The sequence below is a fragment of the Trachymyrmex septentrionalis genome, unplaced genomic scaffold (genome assembly GCF_001594115.1).
Source record: "Trachymyrmex septentrionalis isolate Tsep2-gDNA-1 unplaced genomic scaffold, Tsep1.0 scaffold70, whole genome shotgun sequence".
In the NCBI taxonomy this organism is placed as follows: domain Eukaryota; kingdom Metazoa; phylum Arthropoda; class Insecta; order Hymenoptera; family Formicidae; genus Trachymyrmex; species Trachymyrmex septentrionalis.
In genome coordinates, this window is record NW_017305885.1 from 971597 (window position 1) to 993473 (window position 21877).

A 21877-nucleotide genomic window follows, 5' to 3' on the forward strand; every position below is an offset into this window, starting at 1 on the left:
TCAGTGACTACGTTTACACTGTGCGCTTATTCCGCGACCTATGATAGATGTCTTTGTTTAACCTACAGGATAAACAACATATTGTATATATAGGTCGTGATCTAAATGCACGATGTAACCGTAGCCATTGTGCGTGCACAGTGATATATGAGAGGGAGGCACCTACGTGCTGAGACAGCGTGTGGCACTTGAAAAAAAGAAGAATATTATTTATTTTTTGCATTTTCGCGTTATTTAAAAGCATTAAAAAATTTGTCCTTATTCGATTAAAAATTTTTCCGTCAGAGCCATATTTTACGAGTATAATAAAATATTGGTAACGTTGTAACAGACTTTAACAATCCAATCAGCTAATTGACTTGCTGATTTTTTTTCTCTATTTATATCAATGAATTATGATATATAAACTAAAAGGATTACTAACTTGAATAAATTGTCCTACTCATTAATGCAATGCGCCTTACTATACATGCAACCGAGCTCGCTGTTAATTAGAATTAAAACAGCAAAGCAGAAATTCGCATTTTCTTTCGCATTAAAGTTTATCGACCAGATTGTGCTTCTTGCGTGATCCAAGGGACGTAATCGGATACTCTCACGTAAATGCCAGGAAGTCGTGATCTGCTACAGCCAATACCGGTTGAAACCACTCCGATGACCATCAAAGGCTCGGCTGGGTAACTTTCAACCATCAGGGGCCCGCCGCTGTCAGCCTAGAAAATATAGGAGGCTTGCAATCGTCCTGTAAGCTACCGTGGTTATGGTAAACGATGCGGTGCAAATTCCACTTGCTCTAATACGGATTGCAGGGTTGTGGGAGTATCCATCACAATGGGTTTCGGTATCGTTCCACGCGGATCCGGATCGTAAATCTCGTTGCTGGGAATTCTCAAGATGGAAACAGGCGTTTAACGGCATTACATTTATTGTCATCGGTATTTTGTATAGTATATTAATATTGTTTCAATAATCTAAAGAATTTTTATGTTAAGCTTTTCCTTCATCTTATAGAAAATTACAAGAAAAAATTAATATTTAATTGTTTATTTATATTTAGTTGTTGATTAAAAAATGTTGATTCACGAGATTGAAGAGAAAACAACATTTTTTTTGTAGAGAATGTTTAGTTTGTTAAAATGCTTCTATAATTGAACAATGGATACAGAATATTCTGGAAATTGTACAGCCAGAAAAGGATCAATTTTCCCAAAAGCTTCATATAAAAAACAACATATATCTCTAATAATACAGCTTCAAAGAAATAAAATAAGTAAAAAATGCAAGTTATTGTCGGTTTATGGCTTGCATTTTTTACTTATTTCATATAAAAAAAATTTTATTCTACGTTTTTGCTTATTGTTTCATATCGAATCATTCAGGTTGTGCTGTTGGCATCATTTCGTATAATATAATTTTAACTTATTTATTAAGTTTTAAAGCAAGGTTAAATTTTAAAAAATGATCGTATTACATATCGAAATTTCTCTCGAGTAATTATTAAAAAGGTACCTAATATTATTAAAGAAATAATTGATCATCTTTTGAAGTGCTAAATTGTATATAACATTCAACTGCGATTCGCGTTACATCCAATATATCCTGAAATCAATTTTTATAGTTGCCAGTCGTAGTTTTCGCGCAAACGAGGTAAACAGGAAATCTAGCACATCTCAATTCCCATCGGAGCCTTCAGCAAAATTGTACTTTCGAGACTCCGTTCTTTCTTGATATATCTCGAAGCAATACGTCCGTTTTCGATTGTTTTCTTGAGAATATCTTCGTCTAGAGGAAATATAAATTGCTGATAAGGACGCGGTAGAAATGCGGCGAAGGAAACTTATCGAAGACAAGATCGGGGGTGGTATTCTCATTTTTATTACGATGGACATCGACTTGGTAATGTCATAGTGGAATTCTCGTAGAAATTGCCTTTACTGAATTAACTGCTCAATTGACGACATGAATTTAGTACTCGCGTGTTGGGGATGATGTGTATCTCATCCCCGTTAAGAAGGATGTAGAACAAGAGAATAAAAAAGGAAATCGCAAGAAAAGAAAATAATTCACTCATCCAATTATCATGACATACAATGTGTATATCTATTTCTATGTAAAAGCAGGAAAATAATATTTAGATAAGTTTAATACGCGTATACGTATTAGTAACATTTGAATGATTGTCTCCAATTCATATATTAATTTTTTCCATATATTAATCTTTTTCAGAAAAATTTATAAAGTTATTTTAATGAATTTCTCTAATTATTAAAAAAAAGGTTTTTTTTCTCGTACAAACTCTCGTACAAACTCTCGTGAAACAAGAAAAATGTATTTGATGTAATAATTATTGAATGTTAATCGTTTCATTCCTTTATCCATAACTTAATTAAATATAAACTTTTGTATTAAAACATCTTTTTGTCTTATATACATCGAGTAATCAAGACGATAACGTAGTTTATACAACAATATCTTTATTCTTTTAATAAACGTTATCGCTTCTTCTCCAATCCTTGTTACAATTTCGCATAAATATCAGTCTACGTTAGAGATCCGCAGAGCGAGACCAATGCAATTATATACGATCCAATTACCGGAGACCAGTATCATCCAGCATGGTCGGCTATCATGCCTGAACAGCATTGTATACGCATTACCACGGTAGCGTGGGTATTTATTGAAATTCGCGTCGTGCCCGCCCGACGAACCATGAATTCCATGATCGGGCGATTGACAAGCGGCGCCGAGCGAGCAACGATGCGGCAGCGCAAAAATGCGAATGTCCGCGAACGTTTCACGCGACCGAAAAGATAAATTCGCAGCGGACACCTTTTTCACTTACCCAGCAGGAGTCTTTTCCTCCTTCCTCCCAGCCGGCGCACATTTGCTTCGTTTCAACGCTGAATGACTTGCCCTGACTCGCGTACCATTCATCACACACAGCGTTCGTCACCACGCGAACTTCCACTTTTTGCAGCACGTCCGCTCTCTTGTCTAAAATATAACAGCAATTTGTGCTGTTTACTGCGACTTTAGACAACAGATTATTGCTAACATTTGTCGTTGCCTTAAGACCGAACATGCAACCTAATGACATTCCAGTCCTAACCATGTTGGAGAAAATATTTTAAAATTACATTATAATGCTCAAATTTTATATCTGTAATGTTTAAATTTTATAAAGATGCGTGCTTAAATATAAATGGGTATCACGTTGCTGACACATCATGAAAAACTATTACACGCAAAACATTATTTACGTAAGCAAGCATTATTTATCATGAAAAACCGTGATATATTTTAATGGATGAATTTAATTAATAATAATTACTGCACATCTAGTCTATGTTATAATCTAGTTGTTGTGTTAATTATAATACCCAAAACGCTTTACAATTTTAACATAAGAGTATAATATTTATTTAATGAATTTAATTAATTACATAAATTCGAAGTTGATTATAAGATGCAAAATATGATGTTAATTAGACAAATTTTAAATACAAGATGTTAAACAGTTTTGTTTATCTATCAATATATCTATCAAAATATCTTTTTGTCATAATTGAATATAATGTATAAAATTTGTATAATTGTTTTATAATCAACATTTCAGATAAGAATCACTTTTCCGTACAAATAATGCGTATCTCGATGACTTCCGTTTTATATGTGAGTAAAATGACCTTGTCCATTTTATTGATTTCAGAGAGAGATGGAGAGAAAGTTGGTATACTTCCACTCTACTGGGACTTCAACGCTTGTGAGAACTTTGGTGATTATGGAAACTTTGGTGCGTGTTTCTCTGGTGTCGCTCCGATCATTATCGTGATAAGATTTATCGAAACTTCAGGCTTACTGATATATCTCAGGTATTTATGAAGACCCTGATATTCGCAACTTGGTCGACGATCGAGTAGGACCTTTACCCGCTGCGTCCCTAACAGAGATTTACTCACAACTCACGAATTATATAATGGTATTTACGTACAAAAATATCGAGATACATCGAGTCTTTAACCTCAATTATTATTAATTGTTAGAAATAAAAAGCGTGTAACCGCTGTTCACAACTGCCATTAACGCGAAATTATTGTATATGATATCCTTATGTTTAAAAGAAAAATTCTTTTTTAAATTATACGATATTACATAAAGAATAATTATATGATGATAGTGAGAATTAGAACTTCTGAATGCAGTGTTACGCGGCGGTAATTTTATATTGAAATAGTACGTTTGCCCATAAGAATCAAAGTACAGGAATAATCAAGGTAATGAGAACTAATTTCGAGGCGCCATCATTCTGTATGCAATCGATATCGAGAAAAGAGAGACAATTATTTACTCACATTTGCTTCTATCTTCTCCGAGCCATCCCCAGCCAGCTACTGTAGCTTCAACGCCACCAAAGGCGCTGTACCCTGGTTTCCCTGTAGCCACAGGTAAACATGCGGGTTTCACGCTTTCCGACCAACTGATCGGTCTAGCGAGCTCCAGCAGAGCAATATCGTCCACATACTTGCCGCACCTGTGACCAGGATGCAACACCGCGTTTATGACGCTTTCATGTCTTGCGGCCGGCACTTCTGGAGCCCTTAAATTGTGTTCACCCAGAGTGACGCGCAATTGTCCTATTGGTATTTTGTTGGTGCCACTGAAATTAAAGTGAAAACGAAAGATTTAATTAACACACACACAACACGCCGTATTATTTAACAAACGCTATTGAAACGAATTTATATTTTTTTCTTTCTTTCTGTTTTTTTTTTTCAAAAAAGGTACACTGTTAAAAATTTCATGATATTTAATATACTTTTAAGTTACATAATTTGAACTTAATTTCATGACATTACATTTACATTACATTAAATTTAATGTATTTCTAACTAAAAAGTATATTTGTGTACATGTACATAAAATTTAATGTATTTTTTATGAAAATTTATGAAATTTAATGTACACGTTTATTACATTTAAGTAACTACTGTAACTTAATTTTTATTAAATCATTCTTATTTAATTTTGTTTATAACCACGAGCTTCATTTACATGTAAAGAAAGCTTGTGGTTACATTTTTAACAGTGTAGAATATATGAAGTTTAAATTACACGATTAACATATAAATTTACATACAGAGAATCTTATAAAAATTATAATAATATCGAAAGTTTACTCTTAAATGATATGATTTTTATGGGACATCTTATAATGTATATTTTTTATTGGCATTGAATGATATATAATATATCGTTTCCTTATTTCGAAAACAACAATTTAAATTAAGTTACTTAGAAAAGGGAAAAACTATTTTTTAATTTGACAGAAAATTATTGAGTAATCAAATAAATATTAACAAAAAGAATATATCTTTAGTATGTTCAAATATTATTTTTATTATTTTCGTTTCACAATCCTTCAAGAATTATTCTTTTTGAGTTGTAAGCAGTACACCCATTTTTTACAATAATTATTTTTAAATTCTAATAATTTTTTTTTAATAAAGTTAAATTAGTTTATTTTTAATAATTAATAATAAATATAATATTTGCTAATTTATTTTCAATTCGAAAATCACATTTCTTGAAATGTATCATTTTTTAAGTAAAGGAGCGATATTATGTATAACATGCGATCAAAATTAAAGCATTATATTTTGTTCAATTGTTGTTTTTTAGGACAATAATCTGGAAGAAAATTCATTACAAAAAGAATAATAATATGCATTGAAAAAATTATGCGTGTTTTTTTATATGCTTTATGTCACATGTAAAAATCCACTAAAAAGTTTGAGATGAATAATGTACATATCTTTAAAAACATTTTGGAAACTCCGAAATGTTCGACTTATACGCCTCTCATAAAAATCTTTATTTTCGCGGCGTAAAAATTGTGAATGAAAAACAAAACGGTATTCTTTATTCTTCTTTTGATTTCCTCATAAGAGAGCCTTATCTAATATCGAAATGGTATCAGAGAATAATCATCGCATAAATTTAGGGCACCGGAAATAGAAATGTCCGAGGCGGAAGGTTCCTTATCATCGATGTATCCTTCCATTTCTTTTTCCCCGCCCAACCCCTCCCTTAACAGTGCTGACGAATTCCAGCTCTTTCGCAGTTTTCTTTCCCTTGGACGTCAGTAATTATTTAACCGGGATTTTTGTCCCGCTCGAACGACGCGTCTGCAGAGCTCCCTTGAATGCCTGACCCGGCCGGAGTGGCTTCAGTTAATTAATCGGTCTATAGTACCTCTGAATAATTAACAATATTACAGCACCCCCTCCATCCGTACCTCTTTCCCCGCCTCCGTCCCGCATCTCGTGCCTGTATTTCGCAAGCCCGTACCGTCCCACTTTCGTCAGTAACCTCTTGCACATCTTCCCTCATGCTCCTCTGGAGTTTATCGCGGAGCGTTTTCTAAGTTTCCCTGTTTCACCGCCGCTCCTTACAAAGCCGCCTTAATGGACCTTTCCATCGTCGTCGAGTCCCCGCTATTGTTCCGCGGCTCACGGATTATATGGTTTACTTTCAATGCATCTCCGGCACTCGCTTCTCTCTTCTCAGCGTCGCGCCCTTCCAATTAAAATGCACGAGCGCTCAGACGGATTGCAGCGAGGACGTTGCTCGTTGCGACAAGATATATTGTAACGGCTACTATAGCCAATGCTGATTTGTTTGGACAAACAATTTTAATATAAGCTAGCATTTCTTATGGCAAACGTTCTATTAAGATAAATCGTCAGCTTGATTTATGACATTTACTTTAAATATAGAAGTTACTATCGTAATTGAACGTACACTGTATTACTTTCTCACGTTTGCTCTCACCTAGCTCTCACTTAACCAAATCTTAATGAATAAATTATGTAATAATGCGTTATTTATGCACTCTCAAAATACGCAAGAAAATTTTGTTTTGCGTATTTTGAGAGCACATAAATAACGCATTATTATATAATTTATTCATTAAGATTTAGTTAAGTGGAGGAGCCAGCTAGGCAGACGTTACTATCTAGTATGTATGTTTAGAAGTATTGACGATGAAACACAAAACACTCTCTTCGTACAAATTATAATCGATTCGCGATAAATGAGATTAATATAAGCTATTGAATTATCAAATATTCATAATAGCTAAATGTAGGTATTATGAATATTTAATAATTAATTATATAGATTTATTTATTGGCTATTTATACAAATTTATTTATATACATAATTATACCTATTTACTCTAATCTGTATGATCACTATGGTGAAATCAAATCTCTCTGACCTGATTTTATTAATTTCAGTGATATAAATACGTATATATTATATTTGAATATATGTATATCTGTACAAATGTACAAAATTACATTTACTATAATACCCATAATCAGTATGATGAAATCAAATCTCTGACCTAATATAGTTTCTCAGCAATATGTGTACTTAAACATATATATCCGTATCAAATTCAGATAATTTTAATTTATTAAAAGTTTTCAAAGGCTTCCGTATTAATTATATGGAAAATTGGGTCGGTGAAATGAGTTAGTTTTCATATATAATGCAGCTTACAATACATAGTGAATGTTGTGCCAAAATTATAAAATTTGAAGATTAATATTTGTATGAAAATGGAAATACCTACAAAAAGAGTTTTTTAAAGTCGCGATTTCAAATATGATAAAAAGAATATTGCAAAAATCAATTATGTTATAAATTTGTTGTTAAATAAATTGTTATAAAAAAGTGTTAAATATTGATTGTAAAAGGAAATCGATTATATCAATAGATTTTATAGAAAAAATTACAAAAAAAATATAATTTTTTCAAACTGATTTTTTTTATAAAATGAAAAATATATTTGCAAAAATATACATGTGATTACTAAAAATAGAATTATTTCTCTTCATTGTGTTTTTTATTAAGCTCACTAGCTAGCTATGGGCTGGAATGAGTTTCAAAAATCCGTGATTTTTATCTTATTTTTCTGCATAATCGGAAAATGAAAGAAGAAAAAGTTATACATGCTTTTGTAACCACAGAATAGATTGGCGTAATTCCTCTATATTCAATATTTAATAACAATTTCAATATTTAATAATAGTTTCAAACAATTTGTTACTAAATTAATTTTTGTAATGTACTTTTTATATCGAAAATTTTTCTATGCTCTGATTTTATTTTTTATTATTATTTTTTGTTTACCTTACTGGTTTAGCCGAGAGCTTTAATGAGTTAAAGAAATAAAATTAAACTTTATTTTATCTTGATGCTAAATCAAATTTTTTAAATTAAAATATATCTTTGATATATTGAATCATACATTCTGAAAAAATCACATTGTGCAGTATTTTATCTATTTCTCGAAATATTTAAATGTATTTATTAAAATAGGACGTCTTATATTTAATGGAGAATTTTAATAATAATAAAAGGAAAATAACAAAAATTAAGACAAGTTTTGAAGCGGACAGAATGCAATATCATTAGCTTTTTCTAAAAAAAAGTAGTAAAGTCTTATAAAGCGATAAGGTGGACGTGAAAAAATGAATATATTAGCAGATTAATTATTTAATATTTAAATTTTATATTAGTTATATTATAATTTTTGCTTGTAATTTTATTTCTCTCACCCATAGTAAAAAAATCAGACATAGACTTTGGAATTTAAAAAATTTTTAGATAAAAGATATTTTATAAAAGTAAATTAAGGATTAATTCTATACGTTTTAGACTTTCTATTAAAAATAAACTAATTGCGCTATTTACATATTCTAGAGATAAACTTGGTTTTTGGTTACTTTTTAGAATATATTATGTAATATGTGACGAATCATCGAAAAAGATATCATAGACAATAATAAATAGTTTTTTAGTTATGGTGTATTAAATTTATTTTGTGAGCATAAGTTTTATTTGATACACCATAACTAAAACTATCTATTATTGAGCCTTGTTGTCTTCTGTTGACTACATTGTAAGCTGCATTATTTGTGAGAACTAACTCATTTCACCAGGACTCAATTTTCTACATGATTAGTGCGGGATCCTTTCTTGTATTGTTTTCCTATTTATTTAAGAAACAAACGGAATGAAGAACAGAATTGATATTCCAAAAAAAAAATCTATTTAAATAGATTAAAACAAAGTTAATTAAGTTGTTAAGTCTATACCGTCGCAACTGCATCTTTTTCTCATTGCACGAATAATATTTGCTATTCGGGACTATGACTGATTTTTTTTCTACGACCAGCTTCGTTAAAAATTAATTGGACGCCGAATCGGTAAATTGATTGGAATTAATTTCAGTTCGGCTCGTTAAATCGTGCGGCTCTCCTGGCACTAGTATATCGGCACACGAACGCGTCCGTGAATTACGCAACGTTGCACGCAGAATGACGTTGGTAATAAGGTACTGCAGAACATTAATTTACCGTGGGATATCGTCGAACGAGAAATATCGATGCTGCGTCGCTAGGTTGCCAGTTCTTGTATCGCTACAAGAACATAATTTATATCTGCTTGCATGACGATTAATCAACCGTATTATTCACAACGCGTATATTGTATTAATAGTAATTGGTCGCCGCGTCAACAGTTCGATAGAACAACGCATTATAATTTCTTTAATTATTTACTAACGAGTTTCATTTTTTACATATACAGCTTATGACGTGTGAAAATATAAGCATACATATTCTAAATAAAAATCCTTTTCGAATATTAAATGTTTAATTAAATATTTCCAATTTTATGTATCTTTAAATATGAAATTTTAGATAACAAATTTTTGGCAATTGACGAAACATTTAAAGTAAATTATGATATCGAAAGAGAGATGATTGTATACGATAAAAATATTTTTATTTAACAATGAGCTTGAATTATATATACAACAATATTTCTAAAAATCGATTATCCATTGTTGCATTTGTATTATTTAGAGTTTCTAAAAATGCCAAAAGAAAGCTCCAATGAATTTTATCCTAATTTTTTTTCTTGATACACGATAACAAGGGGATCTAGTCTCCATAAATTTGACGCAGCGAGGCGTTAGATATCACTGGTGAGTGTCGGGTTGTCTGTTTTTGCGCGTAAATGATACCAAGCGGTGAGAAAAACCAAAGGGGAAAGAGGATGAGGTAAAGTGAGACGATAGTGGACACAGCCACCTTCATTTTCACGCCCTCCTGCCTCGCATCTTGTTGCAACGTTTTCCATACGTTTTGCATGGCCGCTAGCAATTACCGAGTGGTCTGTAATCTACACGCAATCATGGTTTACAACGCCAAAGCTCGACGCTGAATTCTCTCTACGGTCGCTCGTCGCCCCCGAACGGCCCCTATTGCCCTCCCCATCCCGTCCTTCTGTAATCTGTCCAGTGACCGAAAGGGATACGCAATATCTGTACGTTTTGTTGCCCACCCAACTATGGGTCTGCTCGCGCGTTTAATTATATCTACACGAAAGCTATCCTGCATACATGGCTGCTGTAGCCGTGCAAACTCGACTGCTGCGCAATGATAGTGGTTCATTTATAATGCGCGTTCCATTCAAAAGAAAGACTCACTCAAATTCGTTCACTTTAACTTAATACTGTCGGAAGCAAAAACTGTAGATTTAAATATATTTTCAGTAAAATATATAATGATATAATTTTATGTGTAAAATGATATACATTTATAACTAGTTTTTTGTAGAGTCTATGTATATATATATATATATATATATGTATATTTTATTAGAGACAGTTTATATTTGTTGATAGATTAATTAGCCATACGCTGACAAATTTTACGCGAATGCAGCTTGTTGTGAAATTTTTGCTTATTTTTATTTGGAACTTTTCGCTTGACATAGTAACGCGATAAAAATCATACGGTACACATACTCCTCTATTTGCTTTATTTATATAACAGGTAGAGAAATTCTTGTGATGTCGGTTAAATTTTACAATAACTTTTATGTCATTTTTATATATGCGTATCAAAGTCTTTTTCCTTTGAGGAGCGTGATTTATTTTTCGCGGTACAGCAGCGAAAAAAATAGATCGTTTGCATATGAGATAAACTTACACATTTCTCATATATAATATAAATTTAAATAATCACTGACAGTATTTTGTATATATTATATAATTCAAATTAGAAAATTTCAAAATATTTGAAAATACATTGTCAATATAAATCTGGTTGAAATATTAAAATCGGGAATTAGTACAAATTTTAAAATAATTTCTTTATTAATTTAAAAAGATGAAATTAGTTTTTCTTTATAGCGTACCGAAAACTATTAATTTATAATAGTTTATAAAAGGTTTTCAAATTTCAGCATTAAATGTCTGACTCGATTAAACTTCAAAAGAAATCAAACTGTTACAATTATTATTATTACTATTAAGGGCAACAAATGGAATACTTTATACATAGATAAACTTTTGAGATAATAATCAAGTCTCTGGCGGATTTAACGAGATTTAATATGCGAACATCCTATTAAAAGTTGTCAAGAAATTGTAAGTTTCAGATCGACCGTTGAAATTAAAGCCTACTTCGTAAAGGACTTAGTCTTTATAGACTCTATGTACTCCCTTAATGAAGATGCATCTTTTGAAAACTTGTTACTGAAGTATAAGCAAAATTAAGGACGTGCTATAGTATATAATTTTGGGTTTATGCCATTAATATATATCAGTGTTATTCATATAATTTTACTTTTCTTTGGCATGCATATTTATCACAAAAACAAAAATTAATATATTTTAATAGGTATATAAAATTGAAATAACTGTATAAAAAAATCAGATTTGAACTTTTTGTTTTATATAATATTTATTTCAACTCTAACAAATTTTTAATTAAACTGATTTTAAAAAATTTATTTAACATATGTATAAAGATTAATAGAGGGAATTTAAACGCTTTTTGAATTATTTAAGATAATCACTCTATCCATAATAAATGATAAACTGTCAACATTAGAATTAAAGAATACAAAATTTATGATATATAATGATTAAAACGAGGATTACTCACGAACATAAACAGTGTCCAGCAGTTAATATAAATTTGTCATTCAAAATGGCGCCGCCGCAAAAGTGTCCACCTTTCCTTGTTATGCTCACCATCCACGGAAATTCACGTGGCGCCGCGTCCTGACCTCCGACAATTCTAGCTTCTCGTGCCATCTCACTCCTACCGCAAGGAACATCTGCCACTATCAAATACGAATTTCCTCGATTAATGTCCGATAACGATTAATTGCCTTAGCTATTTCGTTGCAAAGTCGGGTGCAAACGCTCGACTCGTCCGATACCCTCAACCACTAACATCAATCGATAGCGACACGATCTTAAACGCTCGATCTCGCTTTTTCTTTTGGTCGCAAATGAAGCGAAGACGAGTATCGGCACATTGAGAAAGTGTCTAGAAAGTCGCCAAATCGGACGACACGCCGTGTAATCTGTTTAACGATACTTAGCGCCATCGTCTGGTCGTTCCTCTTCTATCTTAATAAAAGAGGAAAACATTTCACTTTTACAGGATTAATTGAACATCCAATTAACGTGTCGTTTCCTTGCAATTAATGCCTTTTTTCCATTCTTGTTTGTACATTTCTATGCAAAAGAACTTATCATCACCAGCTTTTGACAAAATTGTATAATATCCATAAAACGCGCTGTGTTATAAACATATTAAGAGATCCTGCTTTATAATTTTTCTCTCAAAAGCCCACTTTAGACGATCTATAATTCGCGACCAAATTCGGAATAGAATTCTATTTATAATTTTGCGTATCGTGTAATATAGAAGACATTTAAAGTAAAATTCACACGTATACAAAATATATATTAGAATACACATTTATATTTAGGATATGTGACATATAAAATTATAAATAGGATTTTATCTTGAATTTGATTGCAAGTTATAGACCATCTAAAGTGGACTTTACGTATTCTATTATTTTATCGCTAACGCAATTATGTTCATTCAATACTTTATTGATTAGAGTAAACTGTTCGCGAACTAGATTGGAAAGTTAAGAGAACCGAGACTCATCTGAAATATTGCAATTATTATCAAATGTTGTTAGTATCGGTCATCGGACCATGTTTCGATTATTCCGATCCGTAGGGAATTACCATCTGCACTCTTGTTGACGAGAGCATATTGACAGGCTATCGATCGTCCTTAGTATTTGATGATTAATGTTCGTGACATGGCATAAATGAGTAGAGCGACTTCCATGTATGCATAATTGGAAGATCAACGAGATGACAATACAATCAATTTTTAAGCGTAGATGTAACAGATTCTAATCGTAAAATTTACTGAAAGTTATATAAATTACTTCAATAATGGAATTTCTTTAAAAAAAATTTACGATGGATTATAAGATTATAAACTGATATTTATGATTGTTGTGTAAATATTATAAAACATTAAAGAAAAAATATTTACGAACAGTAAAGCTGTCGTTTAAAAAATTTCGAAAAATTTACTGTTTTTTATTTACAAAAATGCAAAATTTCTTACTTAAATCTCTTTCGTACATGCATGAGTTGCTATTTTTATCAGTACAGTTTACTGAAACATCATAAGGAGTGTTTATCAGTATGTTATAAATTGAAAAAATTCGAAAATGTCAATACAGTTTTTATTAACATCAATTAAAAGAAAGGCTATTATTGTTACATCAATGCGATAAATGCGGTCACGTCAAAATAGTGAAAGCACATTCGGCTGCAATTGGCGATTATATAGTCCGTTATACCACAAGTAATAATCATAAATTGTGCTGTTAATTAATATTAATTAAATTGCACTAATTATGTCGAACTGTAATTGATTCTGCTATTATAGAAAGGACGTGGAAAAGTCTTTTCAAAAGCTTATTATTAGATCTTTCGGTTCGTACAAAATTGTTATTAACAATTCGAATGCCTAATTGTTATATAATTCTGTTTGCAAATTTTTTAAAAAAAGAATAATTGATTTCTCTGTTTAAAGGAATTGATTTGCACTTCTCTATGATTGATTTAATCATATGCATGCTTGTGAAAGAAATAAATAGCCTCGATATATATCAATTAACGAGCAATGTGTTCTTGAAAGTAAAAAAAGGTAAATTAAATATATTTTATGTAACTCACTTTATACATTTTTTATTGAACGAAGGAATTGGGAAAAAATGCATTCTTAAAATTTGTCTCGGTCCAACCGCGCGCCTGATAGTATTGTGTTTAATTGAAATCCGAAATTGCCGCTTTGCCGAAATGTTAACCGATTCGAGCGGATCCCTTCCTGTGGCGCAGCGTTTGGCGTCGCACGGATTTAATGCCTCGAGCAGATAGGGACAGATACGGTGGATCTGTCACTACAATCGCTGCGACGTCCCTGCCCCGCGCGCGGAACCCTGGTTATCCTTCTCCCTGTACCTCTCACCGCCCCCCTTGAACCTCGATCCCCCTCTCGTTTCACGCCCCGACTGATTAATTGGACCTCTACGCCTACACCACCACATTTCCACCCATACCCGTCGCTCTTCTATAACGGGCGAGGAAAGCACGTCGAAGCGGCCGAGAGGGAGGCGTTGGTAGCACAGAATTCGAAGTCACCTCTATTCCGAAACGCGTAATAGATATGTCAAAAGCAGCCCGAGGGCGCGATCATGATAATACGACCAATGCCTCGGTTTGGTGACCAGGTTTGGTGCGGAGGCACCTCGTTTATCCTTCCAGTCGAGTCGATTGTGTTTGGAAAGGTCGAAAAAAGCTTGCTCTCTCTCTCTCTCTCTTTCTCTCTTTCTCTCTTCCTCTCTTTCTCTCGTCGTGTTTTTGGAGAAGCTTGGCTATTGCCGTAAATCGACAGAATCTTGGCAGTCGAAGTCACAGCGCGCTTATTGTATTGACAAAATAAATCGTACGAACTTATGAATGCGCAAGAAAAGTTGTCATATCGCCAAGCGATAAGTATACTGTATACGTGTACTAAATAAGTGACTCGTATTTGTGATTGATTGGGAACAATTAAAGGAGAGAAATTTCTTTTACATTGACAATCAAATCCCCTTAATGATTGTCGTTCGTATAATACATTTACAGGTATGTATGTGAGATATTAAGGAGATTAAATTTTGTTTGATATTGATTCTCTGCCAACGATAAGATAAATCTGGAGACAGCCATGGACACGTCTGTCGTAACAATTTCGGGCTTAATATCTCACCTGAAAAACCAATGAGATAAAAAGTTCTTTACAAATTACTCACCGAGTAATTATATCAAGTGTTCTTTCCGAGCCAATTTAAAATGTTACAAATCCAAAATCTGCGCGGTAATGCATTTAACGCGATGGCGTTTTAAAGGGCAGCGTTCCAATTTTATCAATACGTATTAAAAGTAATGTACTTATTATCTTACGGATAATTCGCTCGCCAGCCAATAAATTTCACAATTTTAATACCTTTTCAATAGACAAAGCACATAAATCGTTTTCCATTAAACGTGTGTAATGTTCGAAACAGTGTACTATTTTTATAATTTATTATACTACATAATAAAGAAAAAAACGAAGTAAGTTAAATATGTCTTGAGAAAAATATAATAAGTTCTTTCAATACATATTAAATATAACTCTATAATTTGTGTTTGTACTACTAAAATGCAATAATGGATGTTTCATGTTGTCTTTTTCGTGTATCTTTTTTAATAAACCGTGAGTTTGCCAGCATTACAAGTTTATGGAGTCTTTTTGCGGCCACGAACGGGTTAAGAACCTTCCTGATATTGTCCGTCATGATTTTGACATTGAACGGTCGTTGACAAAATCTAGAATAGCATAGCTCTTGTTCAGCTATGCTATGAGGTCGTGTATTTCTCAATTTCCGACCTTTTCGGCAAGACTTATTTGTTAATTTCTATTTCGTTTTTTTCTATCTTGCGCACGTATTCACTTTTTGTTTGGAAAAAAGCAGCTTAATGCCAAAAATGCAACTAGTTTTTTTTTTCTTTTAAATAGCCTGGAACTACTTGCTGCGTCATTCGACCAAGTTTATTTCCTCAATTTCGAGTACTTTCATAAAATATGTCATTACTTTTTCTGTTAGCGGTAAACCACATTTTTTCGATTTTCGACGCGGCCATATATTCGAGCGGTCGTAAACTGCGACGTAACAGCAATGTAATTTGCGCGCAAACGTAATTTGTTTATCGACCGAAATAACGATAGTATCCGAGCCGAATATTTCATGCGCGGAATATTTTTCCGTGTAATACCGATTACCTTTTATTTACAAATCGCTGGATTTAAAACGAGTCAACCGAATTTCTGAAAATATTTTAGTAATATTAAAGTATATATTTATACGAAATATAAATAAAGCATATGCCATAAACTCCGGATATAGAATTTTGGAAAATAATTTAATTTGTTTAATGGACGCCAGATACTGATTATAATTTGCTGAATGGTAATAATTATCAAAATTTTACTCAATTCTCGGTGACGACGCCGATTTGGTATGGAAGAGTAATTATTTTTAACGTTGTATTGCATCCGCGGTATGTTGCATAATCTCGCGATTGATTATTCAGTTACAATGCGTAAAATTAATGTTTATAACAATCAATGTAATTGTTCGGCGAAGAAACGATTGGTAGGTAGTTATCAGTCTGATGAATAAACCACTTTGCTTTGCCTCCCTATATTGTAAATCCTAATTATTTGATAAAAACAGCCATTTTATTGTTGGTAAAATAAATAATTATCTTTATAAATTCGGGCACCGATGTTCTATCTGATATTTCGCCAAAGAGTGAATTGTAAATGAGATAATGACTCTCTATATAACCTGCATTATGCACCGAAACGTGTTGTTCAAATAATCTATCAACGCGCTGTCTCTGCCATGAGAGCTTTTTCGGACGTAAATCAACATAGGAGACAATTTTTTGCGGAGCGTTAATTCCATTACTTTTTTCATGTGCATGCATTTTATCTCGATCGTCCGGTCAGTTGGCTGTCGAAATTTGACATGCGGAATGAAATATTTATCCATTCCTGTATCTACTTGGTGGAAAAAAGTAGAAATGCGATTGATATTAAAAATAAACTATTATGAATTGTGTCAAAATCTGTTAAAAATATGTCTTGGTAAAGGGAAATTGTGATTTTGTAAATGGTTTAAAGAATCTCTAAATAATCTTTTTTTACTTTTGATTAAACTAAAAATGTGTCCGAGGAGAATACATCGCTATTATCCTGTTTTTATTAATAAACGATGAAAATGGAATGACATAAATAGCACTAATAGTGTTTCTCCGAATATACCCTAGGTCTAAAATTTATAAAGCTATTATAATCTACGATTTAGTAAGGTGTACTTTATCTGTAGCCAGATAGATTGCAAATAGGATTATAGTTATATGATCACAAGTCTATTAGCCATATTACAATAATTTAATGTGATTAGTTAGTATGCTTGATATATTAATGTTTAATCACTTGATTATCGTCTATTATATCAAATACTCAAACAGCGATAAATACGCAACTTATTGCAAAATAATTTCGGGCGATGTCCCAAAAATTAAAGATAAATGTTCATTTTAGTTAAATTATTTTTTTTATAATTAATATTATAATCAAAAATGTTGAAATGGTTTTTTTTTATACATTAATTACGGAAAAATTAATCTAAATTCTGCCGGACATATATATGCTTGAAATTAAAATAAAATAGTAAATATTCAACAAATGTTTTTCGAGAATATATGTTCAGACTGATTTGTTATATATTTTCTTCCGTCTTATTGTTCTTTCTTTTACTTCAGTGTCTCATTAAGTCACTTTCGAGCATTGGCTTGCAGTGGGAAGCGAATTTCGCTACGCTAATGGCGAACACTAAATTTGGTTTATTAACTTCCGGTGTTTCAACGTAATCCACAAGCTTCTATTCCGAATTCTCCATTGACTTCCGTTTACCGTCTAATACCTCCACTCCGGCTAAATGGACGCCAACCCACAGAAAAGCTCGAGTGCAGCCGTTGTCGGCCGATTTTGCCGTCAGCAACGAACCGCAGCATAAAATGCATCTAATAATATGCGATCGCTATTCAAACCATTGGAAAATACATTTTAGTGTTTCCTGTGCCGACTATGCACAACTCATCGATTTGCAACAAACTTCCTCTAAGTATTTTCTATTACCTTATTTGACAGTTATTATATCTATTTAATGCTTTTTATGATAATTAAACTGTCGTTTGTATACGAATGCATCCGTTGAATAGCGCGCACATGCTAGTTAAGTTGAGGAATAACAAACCATGTTATGGTATTTCATTCCAACACTCTTCTCATAAATGACTCGATAACCTCATTAAAGGTTTTAGGAATGTAAAATGAAGTTACGTTCGGCTAAATGATTTTTCAATTTTGTGCTAACCTTATCATAGGCGATTCATGTTTTATTGGTTAAACGGAAAAATCGTTTGCTGGTTTGTTCTATATAAAGGTACCAAATATGTTTAAATTTCTGATGGCAGGTTGGTACTGATAGAATTACAAAGTTTTTTTTATTGATTTTTCCCACTGGGAAACTGGTCCGCACAGAAATTTAAGTTTAGCAAACCTACAACTTTTGTGAATAATAGTATAATAAATAGTTGAAGAAAAATAGAGAAGTAAAAGATAATTTAATAGTCTACATACGCATGTGTAAAAAATTTCAATTAAAAACGCTACAAAAAAATTAATAAAAAAATCTTAGTGGTCCTGTTTTATTCATATTCAGGATAACGTAAAAGTTTCTATATAATCAATTAAATATACAAGGTGTCCTATTTTAATTTATCCAGGCAAATATCTATCCAGAAAAATGTGGAAGATACTGAAAATATTTCAGATGAAAGTGGTTTCGAGGGGAGTGTATTTTGATCATGTTATTTTTTTCTAGGTAGAGGCGCCGAAAAGATTATCACTTTCTCTTTTTTAAATAAAAATATACGAGTATATAGTTTATTTTACATAATATGGTTCCGCTAATTATTATGCATATAAAAATATCGAGGTAGAGATATCAAAAATAGTTTGAGATATTTTATACTTTATTCTGATACATATTAATATAAAATATTAAATATCTCGTAAATTATTGGTTTTTTTATATCTCCAATTTAATACTTTTATATGTAGAATAATTAGAGAAACTATATTATGAAAAAAATATCATATAATTTTATTTAAAAAAAATAAAGGTGACTTTCACCTATAGAAAAGCGTGATAAAAATACCTCCCTCTATTACGTGCCACGTCACTTTTGTTAATGTCACGTTTTTAACATAAAGTTTTTCTACACACTCTTTTTTTCTAAACATTCCTGATAAATTTTTCTTCCTGCTACTTATTTTATTTGCTTTCACCTATCGTTTTTAGTCCTTTTTTTTATTATTTACCCTTAAGACTCGTCTTGAATATTCAGTCTTACAGATATCTTATGACTTATTCCTAAACGGATTTGTGAGTCATCGACATTCAATTTCTTTCATCGCCATCACGTATATTTTTGATATTCGAAAGTGTCATGTAATTGGTTAAAATTTATCGGAATCTTCACCTTTTTTATCATAATGAAAATCTCTCTAATTCTGATCGAGTCAGTCTGTTCTCGTACGCTGCTAATAACACATCTCCGACTTAATCTATAAGTTTGTTTGTATCATTATTGATAAAGTTCGATCAGAAAACAGCTGTCGAACCTTTTTAATACTTTACATATTACGACGCGTCTCGCACTTGTCGAAACCGTTCCACTTTCGTTTGAAACATTTTTCGATATCTTCTTTTTTTTCGAGATATTTGCCTGGGTAAATTGAAAGGATACTTTGTATAGATAATTAAATATATACTATATATAATTGAAATAAATTGTTTTATTATAATTATATATAGTAATAAAAATATCGTTTATAACAATCAATTAAAGCAGTAGAAGATTTAAGAGATTACAAGAAATTATCAATAAAGATGCATTTAACTATTATTAAATTATATTAAGTTGATTAATAATTATAGAAGATACTTATTAAGATTTTAGAAAAGTTATCTATAATTATCATCAATATGATAAAATTGTTAGGAAATTGCAAAAAATCATTTTGTCTTAAGAAAGATTTCTGATACCCTGATGTGATACATAAAAAAGTTGATCTATTTAAAATAACACAATTATTCAAATTTATTGTTAATCTTCTTAAGTAATGATCTAGTAAGGTATGTTATATAATACATCACGCAATAAGTTTTCGAAAAATTAATTGCAACGGGAATAGTTGGCGAGCTTCTCAGAGTGAACTGACTAATACAGAGTTTGCCATAGATGTTGTGTAGTTTGATAAAGTAAGTTTACTACCTAAACTTTGAGAACCACAGAAGAGACTTTAGGTTGCACTTCACGGATAGCTGCAAAAGTAAGTGCGCGAGATAGCCTTCTGCGCATGATAGTACATATGCTTTATGAATATTTTGTTATTACTATTACAGCGCGTAATAAGACATAGAGCAGCATCATATTTCGATTTTGCACGCTTCAGCGTGAATTAACATTCGCGTAGTTGGAGAATAAGAAATGTGATAATATAGAATTGAAAATTCCATTTTTGTAATTTCATTTTTGTAATAAATCATTAGAAGAAAATTGTAATATTAAATGAAAAATAGACATTTTTAATAATAACGCAGTTTTATACATTAAGAGTTATTTCATTATTGTAAGAACTTTTGTAGTGTTTAAAACGAATTAAGAAAAACAATATTTTATTTAATTACAAGAATAAGAGTGCACTCTTTTATCTCTAAACGTGCAATTATCGTAAAATTTATTTTATTCCTGTAAAAGAATACTTCTTTGCCATCCTGAAAATGCCTTTAGCAGTATTCAGAGTTAAAGAAAATAATAAGCATTTTTCCTTTGTGAATGTTAAAAATATTTAAGTTATTTTCATAGACATCAATCTTCAATACTTGTGTATTTAATTTAAAAAGTAAAATGTTTTGTATTTCTTTAGACGATATTACTTGCAGGAACATTGTATTCTCTGGCGGTTTAACAAAAATTAATAGGATTTACTTACAATTAGTATACTCGGCCTGAATCCTTGTCAGCAAAAATCCAAAGAACAAAACGAGTGCCAATGCATCGAATCGTGAATGCGTTAGACCGAACATCTCGCTTCAGATCTGCTGAGGCTTTGTCAAAGGGCGATTAAAAAGTGTCGCACTCTCATCGATGCCGACGCTTCTTTATACGTCGTGTAACCACGATCGTATCTTTCTCGTCTCGATTTCTTTCTTTGTCGCCGCCCATCGCCCTTGCCATCACTTTCCGCGATGCGTGGCGTGTTGCGAGGCCGTGAACTTCGCACACGGTATTACCCGTGTGTTTGTTCACAACGGAAATTTACCGATAAGATCTGATGCGACCCTGGCGTAATTTTCAAGGCAAGCGTTAACGAAAATCCACGCGAAGAGCTGTACATTGATCAAAGGCTACAAAGGACTATACAGTAGTCAACTTCGTGAAGAACACTCGCGAACATTAATTTGTATATATATAAACTATGAATTGCTTTAATTTTCATCAATTTTTACGTTTGTCTTCAAAGTCAAGGATTCTATAAATTTTATTTTAATTGTACTCATGCTCATTACACGCGGTTCCCAAAAATGATAATGAAATTGATTCAATGTCAAAATCATCAAATTGACTTCGAATCGATGTCGATTCCATTATGATTGTTGACTAAGTTGAATAGGTCGTTTTGATATTTATAGAGCCACACAATTACAATGTTCATTTATATTTAATTAGTGTCAAAAA

At 31.8% G+C, this 21877-nt stretch overlaps 1 protein-coding gene across 1 annotated transcript; it reads right to left on the bottom strand.

The window, feature by feature from the left end:
* Positions 1-542: 542 nt before the first annotated feature.
* Positions 543-21146, bottom strand: LOC108753653 (serine proteinase stubble-like). Its single transcript, XM_018495445.1, has 5 exons — positions 21132-21146; positions 12030-12210; positions 4353-4657; positions 2843-2994; positions 543-713 (listed from the first exon to the last, which is right to left on the bottom strand). The coding sequence occupies exons 2-5, from the start codon at positions 12179-12181 to the stop codon at positions 543-545; spliced, it is 780 nt and encodes a 259-aa protein (XP_018350947.1). The 5' UTR covers positions 12182-12210; positions 21132-21146.
* Positions 21147-21877: the final 731 nt, after the last annotated feature.